General features: G+C 45.4%; 1 protein-coding gene and 1 long non-coding RNA gene across 2 annotated transcripts in view; one reads left to right on the top strand and one right to left on the bottom strand.

Moving 5' to 3' along the window:
* GAB2 (GRB2 associated binding protein 2) overlaps positions 1-1,438 on the bottom strand; it is a 178,048-nt gene extending 176,610 nt beyond the window's left edge. The window contains exon 1 of the mRNA XM_069564916.1: positions 881-1,438. Within this exon, the coding sequence (XP_069421017.1) occupies positions 881-961 (81 nt within the window). The 5' untranslated portion in view covers positions 962-1,438. The remainder of the gene's footprint in view (positions 1-880) is intronic.
* LOC138426419 (uncharacterized) overlaps positions 1-19,211 on the top strand; it is a 28,631-nt gene that overhangs the window by 409 nt on the left and 9,011 nt on the right. Inside the window, exon 2 of the long non-coding RNA XR_011251639.1 lies at positions 4,968-5,140. This is a non-coding gene — a long non-coding RNA (uncharacterized lncRNA). The remainder of the gene's footprint in view (positions 1-4,967; positions 5,141-19,211) is intronic.

Here is a 19,211-nt window from a genome sequence, read left to right as displayed (position 1 = left end):
CCAAATCTCAGTCACTGGCACCATCTTGTACTTTGACCCCGCCAAGCTAGGCATCTTCTGGTGGGACCGGGGGGTGGAGGGACCAGACCCCTCACTGCTCACACCAGGCTGCACGACCCTCCCCAGGAGTGGAGCCTCTCGCTTGAAAGGGAGCGGCTGTCCCGGTAATTTCAGTAAACACTGTCGGTTAGCACCACCTGGCAACTGAGACCCTTAATCTCTCCTGACCCCAGACGCCAAAGGGCTGTACAACACAAAAGCCGGGCCAGTAGCCGCAGACCAAACTGCAGTGCCACCTTCGCGGGGTTGGGGGGATGCATGTGAGAGACATACAGCATAAAGGCAAAGAAGGGGGACAAACAAATGAGTCACTTAATCCAAGGGCTGCACATGCTGCTGACGCCGCCCGTGATGCAGCGCTGTGGACTGGGAGGAAGCAGGCGGCCGCCGGGAGGGGCGGGCAGGGAGAGCGCGGGGGAAAGGGTGCGAGGCGCGGCGCCCTTTGTGGGGGGCCCGGCCGCGCGGCCCCTCGGCCTACGCCCCCCCCCTTCCCGCCCACTCCCCGAGCCCCGCAGGCTGGAGCCGCTCGGGGTCCGTACGGACCCCCGGGCCCCGGGAATCAACTCTTTTCGGTCTCCGAAAACAATCAATACAAACTTCAATACGCGGTTTAGTTTACGGGGAGGCTGGCCGGGGAGGCGCCGCAGCCTCCACCTGGCCGCCCGCCCGCCCCGCCCCTCGGCGGCGCACCTGTGACAGGTGTGCAGCAGCCCGGGTCGCGGGGCGCGCCGGCCGCCCCCGGCACCCCCGCCCGCGCCCCCCCGGGGCGCCCGGCCCGTCGGCAGGCCGCGGCGCGCCCCGCGCCCCCGCCCGCACTCACATAGCGCCTCAACTTCTTCTCGGGGGGCGATTTCCTCAGCCAGCCGGTGCACACCACGTCGCCGCCGCCGCCGCCGCTCATGCTGCCGGCCGCCCGGAGCCCGCCGCGGGGTCGGGGACGAGGGCGCGGGCCGCGGGCTCAGCCGGCCGGCGGTGCGCGGCTCGCGGCGAAGGGGAGGGGCCGGGGCGGCCGGCGGCCGCGGGGCGAGGGCGAGGGCGAGGACGAGGCGGCGCGGCCCGGCTGCCTCGCGCGCGCCCGCGCCTTCTCCCGGCCCGGCCGCGGCGGGGGCGCCCCGGCAGGAAGGGCGGCGCGCGCTCGCCACGCCCACAGCCCGCCGCGCCCCCGGGCGGGCCGCCTGCGGAGACGCGGACACCGCCGCGCGCCTCGGACCCAGCGCTCTCGGGGGCGCCCGCCGCCCGCCGGGCCCCCCGGGGCTTGTTTTCCGAAGCCTCGGGCAGCCAGCGGGGCAGGCGGCCGCGCCCTTGGCGGGCGTGGGGTAATGGGCATGGACTGCGCGCCCTCGATGGTGAATCGACCTTTCGCAGAGGGTCGTCAGCCAGGGGCCCGAGGGCTACTCCCCTGACATGTCCATTCCCCCTTCGTTTCAGGTTTCAGTGGGTCAGGTTTTGGCTGAAATGAGTGACTCGCTTTCCAAGAGTTTCATTAACTCTCACCCCCTTGGTGGGAGAAGAAAAAACATTACTACGTGTTGGGCTGGGCGTACGTTCCTTGCTTACATGATCTTCGTTACAAATCTCCAAATAGAGTGGGGTGTATTATTACCATTTCACAGATCGCCTAAAGCCTTGGCCGTGCAGTCAAGCTTCTCATTCTAGGGATGGTCGGGGTTGGGAGTGGTACTGCTCGTCTATTTAAAGGGGAGAACTGCTTTCACGTCCGCGTCCTCTTATTATCAGAATGGAGCAGAACTGGCAACCCACTCCCGTATTCTTGCCTGGAGAATTTCATGGACAGAGGAGCCTGGCGGGCTACAGTCCATGGGGTTGCAAAGAGTCGGACAGGACTGAGCGACTAATACACTATTATCAGAAAATAAAGTTCTGTTGGCTTCCACACTGCCTCTGAGAGAAGCAATTCAGTAGAAGAAAATTCTTACGATCTGTAGAATCAAGGAGGCAAAAATGAGTCAAAAATACTATTTCATAGTGAATTGGAAGGCAAGATGGTGTAGGGCAAGAAACGGGTCAAAATTTTTCAGTGCTCCAACTTATTGACACAAGTTAGGAGAACTCTCTGGGGCTCCTATGATGCAGATGCCTCTTACGGCGTTGTGGAAGGGCTTAACTGAGATGGAGAACGCAGAAGCACATACCTGATGAATCTAGCATTTTGTGGGGAGAGAAGAGGGGGAAAACCCCCCAGCAAAACCGGAAACCTTTGGTTAAAGGCTCTTTTCAACTCACAAAGTACCTTTACAAGCAGCGTTAAAAGGTTAGGCTCTCCATCCGCGCCCCTAGTTCTTTGAAGAGTGGATAGTAACCCGTTATATTAATAGGGAACTGCTTCGGGCACGGGAGTAGAACCGGTGGCATCTTGCCCTCCAGAAAACATCAGACTAAGGCTACTTTGCTCAGTTCCCTATCTCTGCAGCAAAGCTAGCTGTTGCAAGCTGTTGGACATCCTTCTGATTTTACAGATCTTTGTTGGGTTGGGGAAAACAACCATTTCAGTTTGTAAAAGCTAACTCTAAGCTAATTCTATGCTTAGCTCTTCTAAGCACCTGGGAGGGTTTAGCAATCAGCAACCCTGGACCCAGTGTTCACTGATTTTCTTCACTATCCAGTGTGCTGCTGGACATCCATGTAAAACCAGGACAATCGGGCTCTCTCGGGGACCAGGGCCTTTTAGCTTTTCAACTGAGGGATACTTAAGACACATGTAAGGGCCACCACCAGAATTATAGCCATTTTAACCTCTGGCTTTAAGTACCTTCTATAAAACCCGTGACACAAATATCAAAATATTCAAAGCCTGCCAAATCAATCAGGAGGCGGTGACTCTTGACCAAAATAAAGCAATCCTCTGACTTCATTCACATCTGAGTCATGGTGCCAAGTCTCAGGGATTGCAGAGTCTGAGAAATCTGCATGGCTTGTTTGCAGCTGAGGTTTGTGATGCAAGTCAGGCATACACACAGGAGCCCTTATCTTTCCTTAGAAGAGTAGTCTTCTGTTATGTATCTTTTTATAGTTATAGGATTCAAGACAGACTGGGAGACTGTTCAGCAACCATTAGTTGGGAGTTGGGCTGCACTTGGCCAGAAACTCTTGAGGGTCTTATTTGGTTTAGCTAAAGATGCCACCCACCTATATTTTATTTACAATTTCCTGTGGAAACATTTCGAGGCCAATGACAGGAGAGCCTTGAAATACAACAGAGTATCAGCTTCAGAAGTCTTCTCTGAACATGCCCCTCCTCCCCCAGAGGTTAGAGGAAGGGGCTCTTCTTGGTGCTCACCCCCCTCCCCAATCTTTTCATTACTCAGTTGCCAGTACTTAGCTAGGGCTGCTCATCGGTGGAGGGACTGCTGCTGAGGTCCCTGGCTGCATCCCCATGTGGCTCAGTCTTCTGGCCAGACCTAGAAACAGCCTTCGCACAGGACGTTCCGGTCCAGGCCTTTGCTAAGTCCTCTCCATTCCTTGCCTTTGTTGTTGTTGTTGTTTTAATGCTCCTTGGTTTTCACTGGGGAGGGATGGAAAACAAATCATTGGAACGATTTATTTAGATGAAGATCGGCGCCATCTATTGGAACCAGTTGGGACGACAGTCCCCCTTTCCCCCCAGAGGACGTGCATCACTAGTCTATAATTTAGGCAATTTTGATTAAAGACCACAGGTATTTCCTGGGGGAATTAATGACTCGCTGCAAGGAGTGCCGTTAATTCTGTATTCATTAAATCCCCAGGAAATGACCCATCTTATGAGGAGGGTTTCTCTGGAGGGGCACTGCAGAGATTAGAGAAACCCACACCTGGGAGGAAAGCCGGGGCACCACGTTTCGCTCCCGCCCCTCCCCCCACAGAGCCTGAGTTCTAAAGGGCGCACTCTGCCTTTGAGTGTCCTCAGCGACGCCTGCATCCGTGCCTGTCTGGGAGTTGAGGCTTTGTGGCTGGTGGCAGGTGCATGGCTGGTGGAACGCTCCCAGGAGCGGGCTGGAAGGAGAGATGTCCTCAACCGCACACCAGACCGGGTGATTAATACCGCCCACGCCAAGCCTGACGTCAGTGATCGGACTGGGGGTGGGAATAGATGTTTGTGTCCTAGCCCTTCTGCCTTTTCTCCCTTTCAGTTTAGTTGACAGGTTAATTTCTGCTTGCTTCTTGTCAAGGTCAGTATGATCAGCTGGGCCACCTCAGCTGGTGACTTTCAGGACACTTGTTTCTCAGACATGTTGAGGTGGCAGCCTCTCTAACACCCAGGTGCTTTAGCCCACTTGCTTCCCTCTATCACATTAATCTGACCTACTCAAATCAACTTTCAGCATTTGGGTGGGGACTGAGATCTGGAAGTGAGCTTGGAGTGTGGCTGAAGATCTAACTGGACTTCCTCCCTGTTACACCCAATGCGAGACACTCTGGAAGTAAGCTTTCTTAAAGAGAAAAGTTTGAGCAAGTTGTTCCCCAATTTCTCCTTTGTAAAGAATAAGAATCTGCGCTAATTGCTTTAGGGCAGTTAGGTTCCTGGGACATCTCTGCTGCCATGGTGGTGACACCACAATACCCCCAGATCAGGCTGCAAAATGAGGTACCATATTCTTGGAAGAACAAAGGCTGTCAAGGTCCCCGGAAAAGTGCCTTAGAACTCCAAACCCTACTTTTCAAGATGACCCCTTACCTCCTTCAGAGTCCTTCTACCTTGAATTAGGCCTTGAACAGATTATCTCAAGACCCCTTTCCCTAAAATTCATATATCTAACCCCCAAAACAGTTGTTCATTCTTAAGGGTCACACTGCACCTGTATAAACTGTGTTATCACACTATTCAAGTTCCTATTTACTTGTCAAAGAACTGTGAGTTCCCTGAAGGCTGGACTGTGTTTTCCTCAATTTTTTTTTTGTACCCCCAGAACCTCCAAGCATGGTGCCAGGCATAAAATAGATGTTCAGTAAATGTTTGCAAATGAAGGAACCAGCCCTTAAAGGATGACAAGTGAGAGCTATGGACCCTTGGGCCATCCAGTACTCTCAGATCATTCACACCGGACAACAGTATCTGAGAAGGTACCTGTAACCAGCAGAAGTAAGTGCTTAAACCCAGAGGGACTGGCTGATGGGAGGGGCTGAGCAGCTGGAGGTAATTCTTTGAAGTTTTACTTGTTCACCCTTGGTTTCCAAATCTGCCGTACAGATTCCCCAGATACCCCCGTCTGGGACTAAGAATTAAAATCATTTGTGGTTGATCTGGTGTCTGGCCTCGTTCTGACAATTCGACAGGGTGCTGTCACCTGTACCAACACAGTACTAGCAGGGGCTGGAGGAATCACCTTCCCTGACTCAAGCTGGGTGTCATAGCACAGTGGACCAGGAATGCCTTTCTTCTGCACCAAATGCAGGCAGAGCTGCTGTGCGGATTTGTTAGTCTTTGTTTTGCTGGGGATCCAAATGCCACAGGAGATTATCTAACTAATTCCACCAGTTATCCAAGATGACTGTTGGACTCATACAGCCAGTGATGGACTGGTAAAAGTTTAAAACCTGGCTCTCTGGTAGTGTCAGCAGTAGCCTTGATTTGTAGTATGTGACAATTTTTGTGCGGCAAATATGAACCTCCCCACAATTTTCTCCTCTACTATTAATGATTATTTTAAGCTGTCAACTTCATGTCTTTGAATAGAGAGCTAAAAGATGCACAGTAATACACCTTTAGTATTTCCATCAAAAAGATACAATAGATATAATGCCAAGAGCAAATAGTAAAATGTATAAAAATAATTAGTAACTGATGAATTCTGGTTAGTTTTAAAATTAAGGTATCATTCACATACCAGAAGTATCACACTTTTAACCTGTACAATTTGTTGGTTTTTAGTATATTCTCAAGTTGTGCTACCATCACTGCTATCTAATTTTAAAACATTTTCATCACCCCAAAAGAAACTCCACGTCTATTAGCAGTCACTTCTCATTTCCCCAACAGCATTTGCTGGCAACCACTAACTTACTTTCTGTCTCTATGGATTTGCCAATTCTGAATATTTCATATAGTCGGACTCATGTACCGCGTGGCCTTTTGTGTTTGACTTTTCACTTTGTGTAATGTTTTCAAGGTTCATTCACGCTGTGACATATCAGCTTTTCTTTATTCCTCTTTATGGCTGAGTAATATTCCGTTAGAGCCGTGTACCATGTTTTACTTATATATACTCATCAGTTAATACATATTTTAGTTGTTTCCACTTTTGGACTATTATGAGTAATGTTGCTGTGAACATTCCTGTACAAGTTTTTGTGTGATTCTATGTTTTCACACTCTTCACTATACAGCTAGGAGTCAAACTGCTAAGTCACACTGTGACCCTGCGTCTAACTTTTTACAGAACTCTCTGCTTCCCACAGTGGTTGCACCAGTTTACATTTCAAGCAGCAGTGTGAGGATTCCAAGCTGTCCACATCTTCTCCAATACCTGTTATTTCCACTTTTAATGATAATTTAATTTCAATGTTATTCTTTAGCAATCAGCTTGCAAAACTTTCCATAATTTAACAATCCCTTCTCACAGGCTGGCATGAGCCAGCCCAGAACACCAGCACATACAGCCCTCCACAGAAAATCCCGCTGTGCTTCTTTGCAATCACTTCCACTTCTTTTTGCTGACAAGAGGAATACTCAACAGATTTGGATTTCCTTCTTATATCCTTCCTATAGAAAACGGAAACAGAAAATCTCAGGGTTTTTTTTCTCTTTCATTTCTGGAATTAAGAAGATTTTTGAATCCAGAGAATCACAAGGTTTTCAGCTCCCACCAAGCACTCTGGGCAGAACAGAGAGTTTCCCTCCTCCATTTACATTGAGAAACAAAATGAAACCCAAAATGTATTTTCCTGACACCCAGATGTATCTTCTGGATGAGCTCTTGAGCAGTTGCTTCAACAGGGCAAACAGCTGTGGTCTGTTTCAACATAATTTGATGTAATCAGGGTTAATTTTGATGATGCAGTGACTCTGAAGACTGTTTTTTAACTGGATTACTGTTGGGTCAACAATCATGTGGCATTACATTTAGTGGCTGAAACAAAAGCCAGAATTAAAACAGCCTTCCCCCCAGCCCCCTTCTAAATGACAGCCCCGCTGGGATTAGAAATTATGAGGCATATGTAACACAATTAACTAAAAAAAGAAAGTAGCTGCAGTCAAATTACATGCAAGCTTCTCCAAGGTCCAGAGGGTCCACTGGAAAAAGAGCTGGAAATGTGTTTGTTGTTGTTGTTTTCTTTTCCTAGAGTGGTGAGAACATGTTGGCAGACATCATTATAACTTCGTATTTGGAACCGTTTCTGCAGAACAAAGTCTTTATCTTACTTTGAGGGATCTGGTTGTCCGTGTTTATGCCAGCCCAAAAACAGGGTCTGAGCTACTCTAGGCACACACACGCTTTATTTAGTCTCTTCCCACTTTTCAGTTTTGGCTAGTCTGAAACACAGCTAAGGCCCGTGACAAAAGCCATTCTTCAACAGTTCTGGAAAGCAGAATCTTCAAAAATAGATGTCTTGGGAAGCTGCCAAATGTGTTGGTTCTTCAAAATCTCTTTAATTCAATTTTGTAGTTCAAAAAAGATCTCATATGTATCCAATCCCCTCTGTAAATAAGTCTCCATTCATTTCTGTTTTTGTGCTTTAGGGGATCAAAAAACTTGAAAAGCAAAGAAGTCATCACCCTCCTACTGCACCTTATTTATTAGGAATTCCTCATCTAAATAATTTCCTGATCAACAAATATTCTGAAGTAATATATAAGTGTGACAAAAAGGTAATGAGACAAAGAATAACAAGAATTTTTTTCTACTAGTTTACTAGTGTCTTTTTTTAGTTATAAAAGCAGATACCCATTTTAAATTTGCTTATGCCCCTACAGGGAGTTAACTGGTAAAAAAAAAAAAAGGTATATCCCATGGAACCCAAGAAAAAGTTGAATGTGGCCTCAGGAAGAACAGCAACCAAGGACTAAATATAGCAAGAACTAGGCAGCCTGTGTGTGTGTGTGTGTGTGTATGTGTGTGTCTCACAGCCCATATGGTTTTTCATTTCTGAGTTTTTTGCCTTTAGTTCTTTCTCTCTGCGTGTGTGTGTGTCTGTGTGTCTCTCACAGCCCATATGGTTTTTCATTTCTGAGTTTTCTGCCTGTAGTTCTTTCTCTGCACACTGCCTTCTCTGTCTCTTAATGGTACATGTTGTGTGTGTGGGTGTGTCTCTCAAGTTTTTGCCTGTAGTTCTCTCTGCACACTGCTTTCTCTGTCTCTTATGGTACATGTTGTGTGTGTGTCTGTGTGTACACTGCTTTCTGTCTCTTATGGTACATGGTGTGTGTGTGTGTGTGTGTACCTGCTTTCTGTCTCTTATGGTACATGGCGTGTGTGTGTGTGTGTGTGTGTGTGTGTGTGTATGGAGTTTTGGCCTGTAGTTCTTTCTCTCTGCACACTGCCTTCTCTGTCTCTTATGGTACATGTTTGTCTTATGGCCTCTAAGTTTATGTGTTCCTGGTTCAAGCAACCAGTCCAGGCTCTCTGGTGTTCTCAAACCCAATTTCCTAAGAGGAAAAGAGACTGGTCCACTTGGGGTCAGGTATCCACCCCTAATCCTATCAGCAAGGGAGGCTCATGTCCCCCCACCTATTGGTGAGCCACCCACTGGCTAGCATAAGGGTGGAGGATTCTCAGGTGAAAGATGGGTTCAGTAACTAACCAGATACCTTGAAAGGTGTTTAATAGAGACACGAACACCAATCTTGTTTCTTTCAGGACATATCCAGTATTTATCATCTGAAGCTCAGAGAATACTTAGGAAGGCATATATTTCTGTTCAAATACAAAATATGTTTCTATTCATATATATATGTATATAAAACTGAGGGGTTTTACATACTTGTTTGTTACTCAGTTCTCAATAAAGATTTTCTGAGAACCTACTATGTATGACAGATTCAGCACAGGAATACTGAGGTAAGATCAAGGTCTTATTAAGAAGTTCAAGGTATTTCTGGGGAGAGAAACAGATAAGCAGGTGTCTACAGTGGCATGTGGGCAACGTTAGAGCACGAGAAATGATCAGCTAACTATAAGGAACAAACAGAAAGGGCTTAGGTTTTGCTTGTCTTCGGGTGCCTCACAGAGAGGCAGAAGAGTAGGCATCAATTAAGGTTTGTTCAATTAGATGATGTAAGCAGTAGCTCCTTCAATTTTTAGACAAGAAACTTGTCTAGATTTAGAGAGCAAGGTGGAGAAAACCACTAACTGAAAATATGAGTGACTCCCAGTAAGTTCATCTTAGGACTTGCCTCTGAATTTCTTCCATCAATCAAATACATTCATTCAACAAATATTCACCAGGCACCTGCTAGGTACAAAGCACTTGGCGAGGTGCTGGCTATGAAATGATGAACAGCATGGAGAGGCTCTTGAGAAGCCTACTAAGTCACTGTACTTCGGAAGCAGTGTTGGAGAGATGCCCTTGAAATTCACATTCAGTAACAGATTTCAACAACAAATTACGAGTTGAACTCATAGTTACTTCTCATTCCTGAGTTTTTGCTCTATGTTCAGGCAAGGCTGAAGAAGCTAATTTAAAAGTTCAATTTATGAAAGATTTTAGAGATATTTAGGGGAGAAAACCAGTTTGGGAGTTATATTTTAAGGAATATTTCCCTTTTGTCTAATGGACACATTTCCCTTTTTTTTGGACACCTAATTCATTCAAGGGTTATTTAATGAGTACTCACTATGTTCCAGATACTCTCCAAAGCACTAGACACACAAAGATAAATGCTCTCTCCTTCTCACAAAGCTCATGTTCTGACAGAGAAGAAAAATGACAGCGTAAGACGACTGGTTCTTGCATATGGAACATAATGGAGGGAGGGAGTCTGGAAGCCACTGGCCAACCCCTGGTATCCTGAGATGCAAGCACTACAAACACTAACACTAGTAATACAAACATGAAAACGGCAATCCTAGCTACGTTCTGGAGTGTCACCACTCTTGAAATAAAACCCCATGGCCTCGGAGAGTGTGGTTTGTTGTTAATATCTTGAATCTGGGTGACTAAGAGGCGACAGGTGTACAGCTGAGAAAGCCACCCAAGCCCAATCACAGGCAAGTGGAGACAGGCAGCGCTCAGCCAGGGTGCAGGGCACACTCCAGCTCAACAGGCAGGACAGGACTCTGTTGAGGGCTGCCAACCCACGAGAAAAAAGTTAATCAAGGGTAAAATGACAGTCAAAATAAACACCCGAAAGTTTCCATACGTATTTTTGTGGTTGTTGATCCATGAATAGCCCACTCCCACGCTTTCTGAGAAACATTAACCCAATACAAGAACCTTCCACACAAGTTAGTGAATCGGGTTAGTGAGCTGGGTTTTTTCAATAAAGTTAACATGTCTGGTTGGGGGCAGGGGTGGAGAAAGGAAGGGGAAGCACCTGGATGTTGCTTTATTACAGGCAAAGGAGGAATCAGAGTGGGAGAGAAACACATCACAGAGAAAAACACGGGAGAGGTAGTAGAAGAGAAAGGAAGAGGGGGAGAGAGAGAGGTCGAGAGGTGCACCACGGTCTGGGCTGCACGGGTTCCAGGGCCACAGCCTTCTGTGGGCTGGCTGTCCAGTCCTTGATAGAGAGGCACAGAAGTCAGCTCAAAGGTCCAGACAGAACAGTCAAATTCTTCAGTAAGCAGATCTGTGTAATTATTACTTTTTACTGTAAAAACATTTAAGACCTCACTGAAGGTTTCACACTAAATAGTGTGATATTAAACCATCTATATTAGAATCATTTGGGTTTCACAGGTGGCACAGTAGTAAAGAACCCACCTGCCAATGCAGGAGATGCAAGAGGTGGCTCAGTGGTGAAGAATCTGCCTGCCAGCGTAGGAGACGTGGGTTCAGTCCCTAGGTTGGGAAGATCCCCTGGAGAAGGAGATGACAACCTACTCCAGTCTCAAACTGAAGAAGTATGGAAAACCACTAGGCCATTCAGGATATGACCTAAATCATAAATCAAATCCCTTATGATTATACAGTGGAAGCAGATCAAGGGTTAGAGCTGATAGACAGAGTGGCTGAAGAACTATATGGATGGAGGCTCCTAATGTTGTACAGGAGGCAGTGACCAAAACCATCCCCAAGAAATGCAACAAGGCAAAATAGTTGTCTGAGGAAGCAAGACTACTAAGAGGTGGCAAGAACACACAGAAGAACTATACAAAAAAGATCTTCATGACCCAGATAACCACAATGGTGTGATCACTCACCTACAGCCAGAAATCTTGGGAGTGCGAAGTCAAGTGGCCCTGAGGAACCATCACTATGAACAAAGCTAGTGGAGGTGATGAATTCCAGCTGAGCTGTTAAAGTACTGCACTCATTATGCCAGCAAATTTGGAAAACTCAGCAGTGGCCACAGGACTGGAAAAGGTCAGTTTTCATTCCAGTTTCAAAGAAGGGCAAGGCTAAAGAATGCTCAAAGTATCACACAATTGCACTCATTTCACATGCTAGCAAGGTAATGCTCAAAATCCTTCAAGCCAGGCTTCAACAGTATGTGAACCAAGAACTTCCAGCTGGATTTAGAAAGGCAGAGGAACCAGAGATCAAATTGCCAACATCCATCAGATAATAGAAAAGGCAAGGGAACTGCAGAAAACATCTATTTCTGCTTCGCTGACTACACTAAAGCCTTTGACTGTGTGGATCACACCCTCTTGATGAAGGTGAAAGAGGAGAGTGAAAAAGCTGGTTGAAAACTCAATATTAAAAAAACTAAGGTCATGGGAACAGTGACTGACTTTATTTTCTTGCACTCCAAAATCACTGCGGACAGTTAACTGCAGCCACGAAATTAAAGATGCTTGCTTCTTGGAAAAAACGCTGTGACAAACCTAGACAGCATATTAAAAAGCAGAAATTTCAATTTGCTGACAAAGGTCTGTAGAGTCAAAGCTATGGTTTTTCCAATAGTCAGGTACAGATGTGAGAGTTGGACCATAAGGAAAGCAGAGCAACTAAGAACTGATGCTTTCAAATTGTGGTGCTGGAGAAGACTCTTGAGAGCCCCTTGGACAACAAGATCAAACCAGACAATCCTAAAGGAAATCGACCCTGAATATTCATTGGAAAGACTGATGCTGAAGCTGAAGCTCCATACTTTGGCCACCTGATGCCAAGAACCAACTCACTGAAAAGACCCTAATGCTGGGGAAGATTGAGGGCAGGAAAACGGGGTGTAACTGAGGATGAGATGGTTGGATGGCATCACCAACTCAACGGACATAAGTTTGAGCAAACTCAGGGAGATAGAGAAGGACAGGGAAGCCTGGCATGCTGCAGTCCATGGAGTCACAAAGAGTCAGACATGACTGAGTGACTGAACAATTAGAATTATTCAGGGTGACTAGGTTAAAAGAATGCAAATTGTGAGCTGTTCCATCCTAGACCTTTTAGGGTGAAACAGACTTTCCAGGGTGATACCAGGATAATCTGAATTTTTAATAAGCTTCCCAGGTGATTCTTACACGTAATCAGCTTTGGCAAAGATTATACGAAAGGGGAGTCCCTGAGTCATGGGAGCACCTCCTATTTATCTCTGTATCCACAGAATGGAGCACCACACCCAACACAGTGAGCCTACAGAACTGAATTGAATGCACCAAAGACATTTTGAGAGAAAAGTCACTCCATCCCATATCCTGAAACAGCTGATTCCATTTTCCCCCATTCACTTCTAGTCCATGGACATAGCTTTTATACTGTTGTAATTCCAAAGTACAGTTAAAATTTCTTTTCAACACATTTTCTCTTATAATTTCTATGGCTATAAAATATTTCATTCAACATGCAATAAATATATTTGTTCATACAGATTTTTTTTTTGAGTTTTGAAAGGGATTCCCTTTCTAGATTTTACATTTGTGTAGTGTTTTCAATTTATGAATGCTTCCCTGGTGGCTCAGAGGTTAAAGCGTCTGCCTGCAATGCGGGAGACCTGGGTTCGATCCCTGGGTCAGGAAGATCCCTGGAGAAGGAAATGATAACCCACTCCAGTATTCTTGCCTGCAGAATCCCATGGACAGAGGAGGAGCCTAGTGGGCCACAGTCCTCGGGGTCCCAAAGAGTCAAGAGTCGGACACGACTGAGCGACTTCACTTTCACTTTCCATTTATGAAACCCTTTCACATAGTCTTGTTTCTCACAACACTGTAAAAGTTAAATATTATCCTCATTTTGCAGATGCATACACAAACTCAGAGATAAAATGACCTGCTCAAGGTCCACAGCTAGTATGCAGTATGTCAGACACCAACCACAGTCTTCTCCCTCTACATCTAATACCCCTTCCAGGACACCAAACATTCAGCACATTTTCTGGCAGCAATCTGACCCCACAGTTTCCTGATGGAGAAACCTGTAATGGAGGATGCAGAAGATGGAAATTACATTTAAAGAGATTACTGGCCAGCCGTACCCTAACTGTATAAGGCATCAGTTCCTGCCTGTTGCTACTGCTGTCGCTTCAGTCGTGTCCGACTCTGTGCGACCCTATGGACAGCAGCCCACCAGGCCCCTCTGTCCATCGGATTCTCTAGGCAAGAATACTGGAGTGGGTTGCCATTTCCTGCCTGTTGGGGAAATGCAAAAAATAAATAAATAAATAAATAATAGCGGTAGAAATCTTTGGTGAAAGAACTTACTGTTCTTCAACAGCAAATTTATAGATGACCCAAGTCTATTTCTGCAATCGTCAAATAAAGGGGGTTGGGACTGTCCTGAACATTGTGACACTATTAACTGAGCTTTTCCCACAGCATAACAGGAGGAGGCACGATCACTATAGGCTATAAGATGACAGGAAGGAGGCACTGGAGATGTTAAGCCCTTCTAACATCACGACTGGTGTCACAGGGTGCTTGGGTAGCAGCTAAGTGGACGGTGCAGGGAGGCATCCCTTGACCAAGAGAAAGGCCCGCTTTCAGGATACACTGACTGGTGAACACCCTAGTGGCAACCCTTCCGGGAAGGACAGACTGTCCCAACTGAGCAGCTACAGAGTCTATTCTGGAGAAGAGATGGCTGAGGAGAAGGAAGTGTGAGGTGGTTTCTAATGTATTATATTTGCATGCTATGGAGAAACAGGTTCTGTTACTATTAGGTCACAATCAAGATTTCTCCAACGATTAAAAAAAAAAGCTATCTCCTGGGCTTCCCTGTTGGCTCGGTGGTAAAGAATCCGCCTGCCAATGGAGAAGATCGGGGTTCAATCCTTGATCCAGGAAGATCCCACAGGCCTCGGAGCAACGAAGCCTGTGTGCCACAACTGCTGAGCATGTGCTCTAGGGCCCAGGAAGCCACAACTGCTGAGGCCTGTACGCCCTAGAGCCCGTGTTGTGCAAAGAGGAAGCCGCTGCCCTGAGAAGCCCACACACCGCAGCTAGGGAATAGCCGCCATTCCCTGCGGCTAGAGGAGAGCCTGAACAGCAGTGAAGATCTAGCAGAGCCAAAAATGCAAGCATACACAGAATTTTTTAAAAAGTCATCTCTTAAGATAGACAGTTTTTACTCACTGACGGTTCAGTGGGTAATTAGAAACTTGGAAAAATACAGAGGGGAATAATTTATATATTATATACAGGGGAAAGGATATACTAAGAGATTTTTCAAATCTGGGATCACTGGAAAGCAGCAAACCAGCAGTTCTTGTTGAGCCAGTGTGCAGAGAACATTCCGCACATGACAAAAACCAGGTTCTGCAAAATACAGTTCTCACTGTATATATATATGTATTTATAGCATGGAAAAAAAAATACCCAAAAACTTTGCTACAAGGGCCCACCAAGTTTCTATTCTCAGAGTATCATCTTGAAATATCAAAGGCTGGTCACTCTGGGGAGGATATTAATAATTCCTATCAAAGCTCTTTCATCTACCTTCCTATGTATATTCTAAGATGATCCTAAAAGAAAGGTAGGAAAAGTATGAACACAGCCTCATTAAACAGGGAAAACACATACTGAGCTTAAGTACACCACTGGGTCTGGGACTCTATATTCCATTTTCAATGTTTCTCTTTACTAGAGTGTATTTGGGCTCAAGCATCATTTTCCATCACATTCTTAACTTTCTTTTTCCTGTACAGAACAAGGAAATCAGAGGCCAGTCTGCTCTGCCCTGGGGCTTAAGATGCAAGATCATGCTTTCAGTTTCTCTGGGGGCTGAGAGTGGTGAGCTTTCTTTGTAGTCTTACTCTCCAGCATTATTAGGAATTCCTAATAACCAATATCCATTAACAGACAAGCTAATCTAACCAAACAAATTTATGGTACAGTAAGCTACAAAGGAACGAGGTCCATAATCTATTGTGGGTATGTTAAAAATATATAGAGTAAACTGTAAAACAATGCCCACATGGTAGCCGTATTACTAATAACAATTATGAACAGTAAAATCATTGCAGATGGTGACTGTAGCCATGAAATTAAAAGACACTTGCTCCTTGGAAGAAAAGTTATGACCAACCTCGACAGCATATTAAAAAGCAGAGACATTACTTTACCAACAAAGGTCTGTCAGTCAAAGCTATGGTTTTTCCAGTAGTCATGTATGGATGTGAGAGTTGGACTATGAAGAAAGCTGAAGAACTGATGATTTTGAGCTGTAGTGTTGGAGAAGACTCTTGAGAGTCCCTTGGACTGCAAGAAGATCCAACAAGTCCATACTAAAGGAGATCAGTCCTGAACATTCACTGGAAGTACTGATGCTGAAACTGAAACTCCAGTACTTTGGTCACCTGATGAAAAGAACTGACTCACTGGAAAAGACCCTGATGCTGGGAAAGACTGAAGGCAGGAGGAGAAAAGGACAACAGAGGATGAGACGGTTGGATGGTATCACCGACGTGATGGACATGAGTTTGAGTAAGTTCCGGGAGTTGGTGATGGACAGGGAAGCCTGGTGTGCTGCAGTTCATGGGGTCGCAAAGAGTTGGACACAACCGAGTGACTGAAATGAACTGAACTGAAAGATGTAGTTGAAGTCATAAACTGTTAATTCAATGACTAGCTGCCTGAATGGCAGTTTAAGAACCATCGAAATATCAGATTTTCTTATAAAAGTCTCCCAGAAACTACAACACAGTGTATTAGTAATGGCTGTAAATCCACCGGATTCCAAACCAAACGTTGCAGGAGCCAGCTGGAGTCTTAAGATGATCCAAGGGGCAGTCTAGGGCTCCTGTCAATGGTAGAATGTCTCAATTTCTGGAGGGGTGCTGACCACGATCTAACAAGACTCACCTTACAGAAATCCTACTGAATCATTTCGACTCAGGGTGATTAAGGATGCTTTCCACTCTTTCCTTAATGCTTTTTCCATTTTTTTTAAAATAGGTAATTTATTTTTGGCTGCACTAGGTCTTTGCTGCTGTATAGACTACTCTCTAGTTGTGGTGTGGGGGCTTCTCATTGTGGTGGCTTCCTTTCTGCACGCTCTAGGGCACAGGGGCTTCCTCCGTTGCAGCATGTGGGCCCAGTGGTTGGGTTGAGTGGGTTCAGTAGATGTGGTGCACTGGCTTAGCTGCCCTGCGGCATGTGCAACTTCTCGGACCAGGGATTGAACCTGTGGTCCCCTGCACTGGCAGGAGGATTCCTGACCACTGGGCCACCAGGGAAGTCCAGCTTTTTCTATTTTTTAATTGGAATATAAACTGGGAAGAACTACAATCAGATATTACTCCCACCTCTTTTTTTTTTTTTTTAAATACATACTTTAGATTGCAGACTGAATACAAATATTGATCAGAAGCCAAAAAACCCCAGACATTTCTTATCAATTCAATCCAGGCCAATCTGTCTTTCAACTCTGCATTTTTATGTTCTTGCCTCACCACTTACTAAAATAAATACATGAATAAATAGCAATCCAATTCAAATAAGCATCTTTCATCTATAATTATCTGAAGTAAGAGATTTAAAGAAGGGTAGAGTTACTCCATCTCACCAATTGCATCTTCAGCGCCTGTCCAGTCATGCTTGAAAGTCTACATTCAATTTACAGAGAATATAAACGTACAACACCGTAAAGGGATGTTTCTGGCCAACCCCGTTTTAGAGGGACAAAAGGTCAAACAGTCCCTTTGCTGTTCTGTGACAGAGTCTCTGGGCTCGGTCAGAGGCTGGGAGAGCTGTGTCTAGATCTGGAGTGGATCACTTACACAATTAAGTTCTTGTCAGACCCTCCTACCCATAGCCACCCCACACCAAAAAAAAAAAAAAAAAAAAATTGACAGCAAAACTTCCCCAGGCAGGAGGATAAGCAGATGGAAAGTAACTATTTTTCTCCACCTACTTCAAAATTTGAAACAAGAAAGGGAATTAATGATGGAAAAAACATTTCTAAGTTTTAGAATACATTCTTACTTGAGTTACTATTCTGAGGAAATGTTTGGAAATCTTGGGAAAGCAGAATCTGATTTTTTTCCTCATTGGAAACTGGTTATTCAAGAGAAAATAAACACCCTCAGATCACCTTTTAACTCACAGATTAAGTCCTATAACAGAATAGACCGTCCTTAAGTATTAAATCCATACCTTTATTCATTATACACAGAATTATACAATGCTGTTTCTGTGTAGAATTTGGATATTCACATATAAGCGGACAAGTTAACATTTAAGTTTTTTTCCGTTGATGCTGCCTGCAAGCAACAGTTTAGTTTTGGCACTTCCCCCCACCCCCTTTTTTGGACATGCTGCAAGGCACGTGAGATCTTGGTTCCCTGACTACAGATGGAACCTGCGCTCCCTACAGTGGAAGCACGATTTCTCAAGCACTGGACCACTAGGGGAAGTCCCTGCTGCTACTGCTACTGCTGCTGCTAAGTCACCTAAGTCGTGTCCGACTCTGCGACCCCATAGACGGCAGCCCACCAGGCTCCCCCGTCCCTGGGATTCTCCAGGCAAGAACCCTGGAGTGGGTTGCCATTTCCTTCTCCAATGCATGAAAGTGAAAAGTGAAAGTGGAGTCGCTCAGCCGTGTCCGACTCTTAGCGACCCCATGGACTGCAGCCTACCAGGCTCCTCCGTCTTTTCCAGGCAAGAGTACTGGAGTGGGGTGCCACTGCCTTCTCTGGGGAAGTCCCTAGTTTCAGCTTTGCATCATCCTTATCAGACATCAGTACTTATTGTCTGTTCACTTATTGGTAAAATATAAGTACTGAGTCAAAGATGGGAAATTACTAGGCTGTTACATAAGTGGCAAGTGTTTGGCTTCAACCAGATACTCGTTATGTAATCAACTGTGAGAGAAAAGAATGAATGAGTATGACAGTTTGGAAATACACTCCGGGAGACTCAAAAAGATAAGGAAGAACGTATGTTTGATGCCTTGAGAAGGAACCCTTTCTACCTCACATACACATACACTGAACACACTTAAGTCTACTGTTAAACGACCTTATTATACATTTGCAGAGACCAAGTATGTACTAAAAAAAAAATCTAAGTCAGACTCTAAATCAATTATTGTTAGTGACTAGATCCTTAGAATTGACATCCTTTAACATGATAGCTCTACAGCTGAAATAACTGGAGGCCACAAGGATGATCTTATTTGCCTAATGCTCCACAGTTAAGCTAATGGTGGCACTGGGGCCAGAAACCGGGGTTTCTCTCATTCAGTTTTCTTTCTATCACTGATCTTTTTGATGCCCAGCCCTCATGTTAATTACTATCACAATTCTATCTGGTTCCTCAAAAATCACTGCAGGTATGATTCCTAACAGCCTTGGAAACTATTACTGCATCCAGGTTTCAGGCCTGTGAATACTTGTGATTCTTGCACCACAAAATATAGTATCAAGACTTAAAATGCCAAATCAAATTAACTGACGTAATGAATGTTTTAAAATAGTTTCTCTATTTTACCTTCCAGGTCTACGGCTAAATATCATCTTTTCAGAAATGCCTCCTCTAGCAAGCTTATCCACGATTGTCCTATTCTTTATAACTTTTATGCATGCGTGCGTGCTAAGTCGGTTCAGTCATGTCTGACTCTTTGTGACCCTATGGACCATAGCCCACCAGGCTCCTCTGTCCATGGGGATTCTCCAGGCA

Source organism: Ovis canadensis, chromosome 21 (assembly GCF_042477335.2).
Source record: "Ovis canadensis isolate MfBH-ARS-UI-01 breed Bighorn chromosome 21, ARS-UI_OviCan_v2, whole genome shotgun sequence".
Classification (NCBI taxonomy): domain Eukaryota; kingdom Metazoa; phylum Chordata; class Mammalia; order Artiodactyla; family Bovidae; genus Ovis; species Ovis canadensis.
This window is presented reverse-complemented; position numbering and strand designations above follow the sequence as displayed.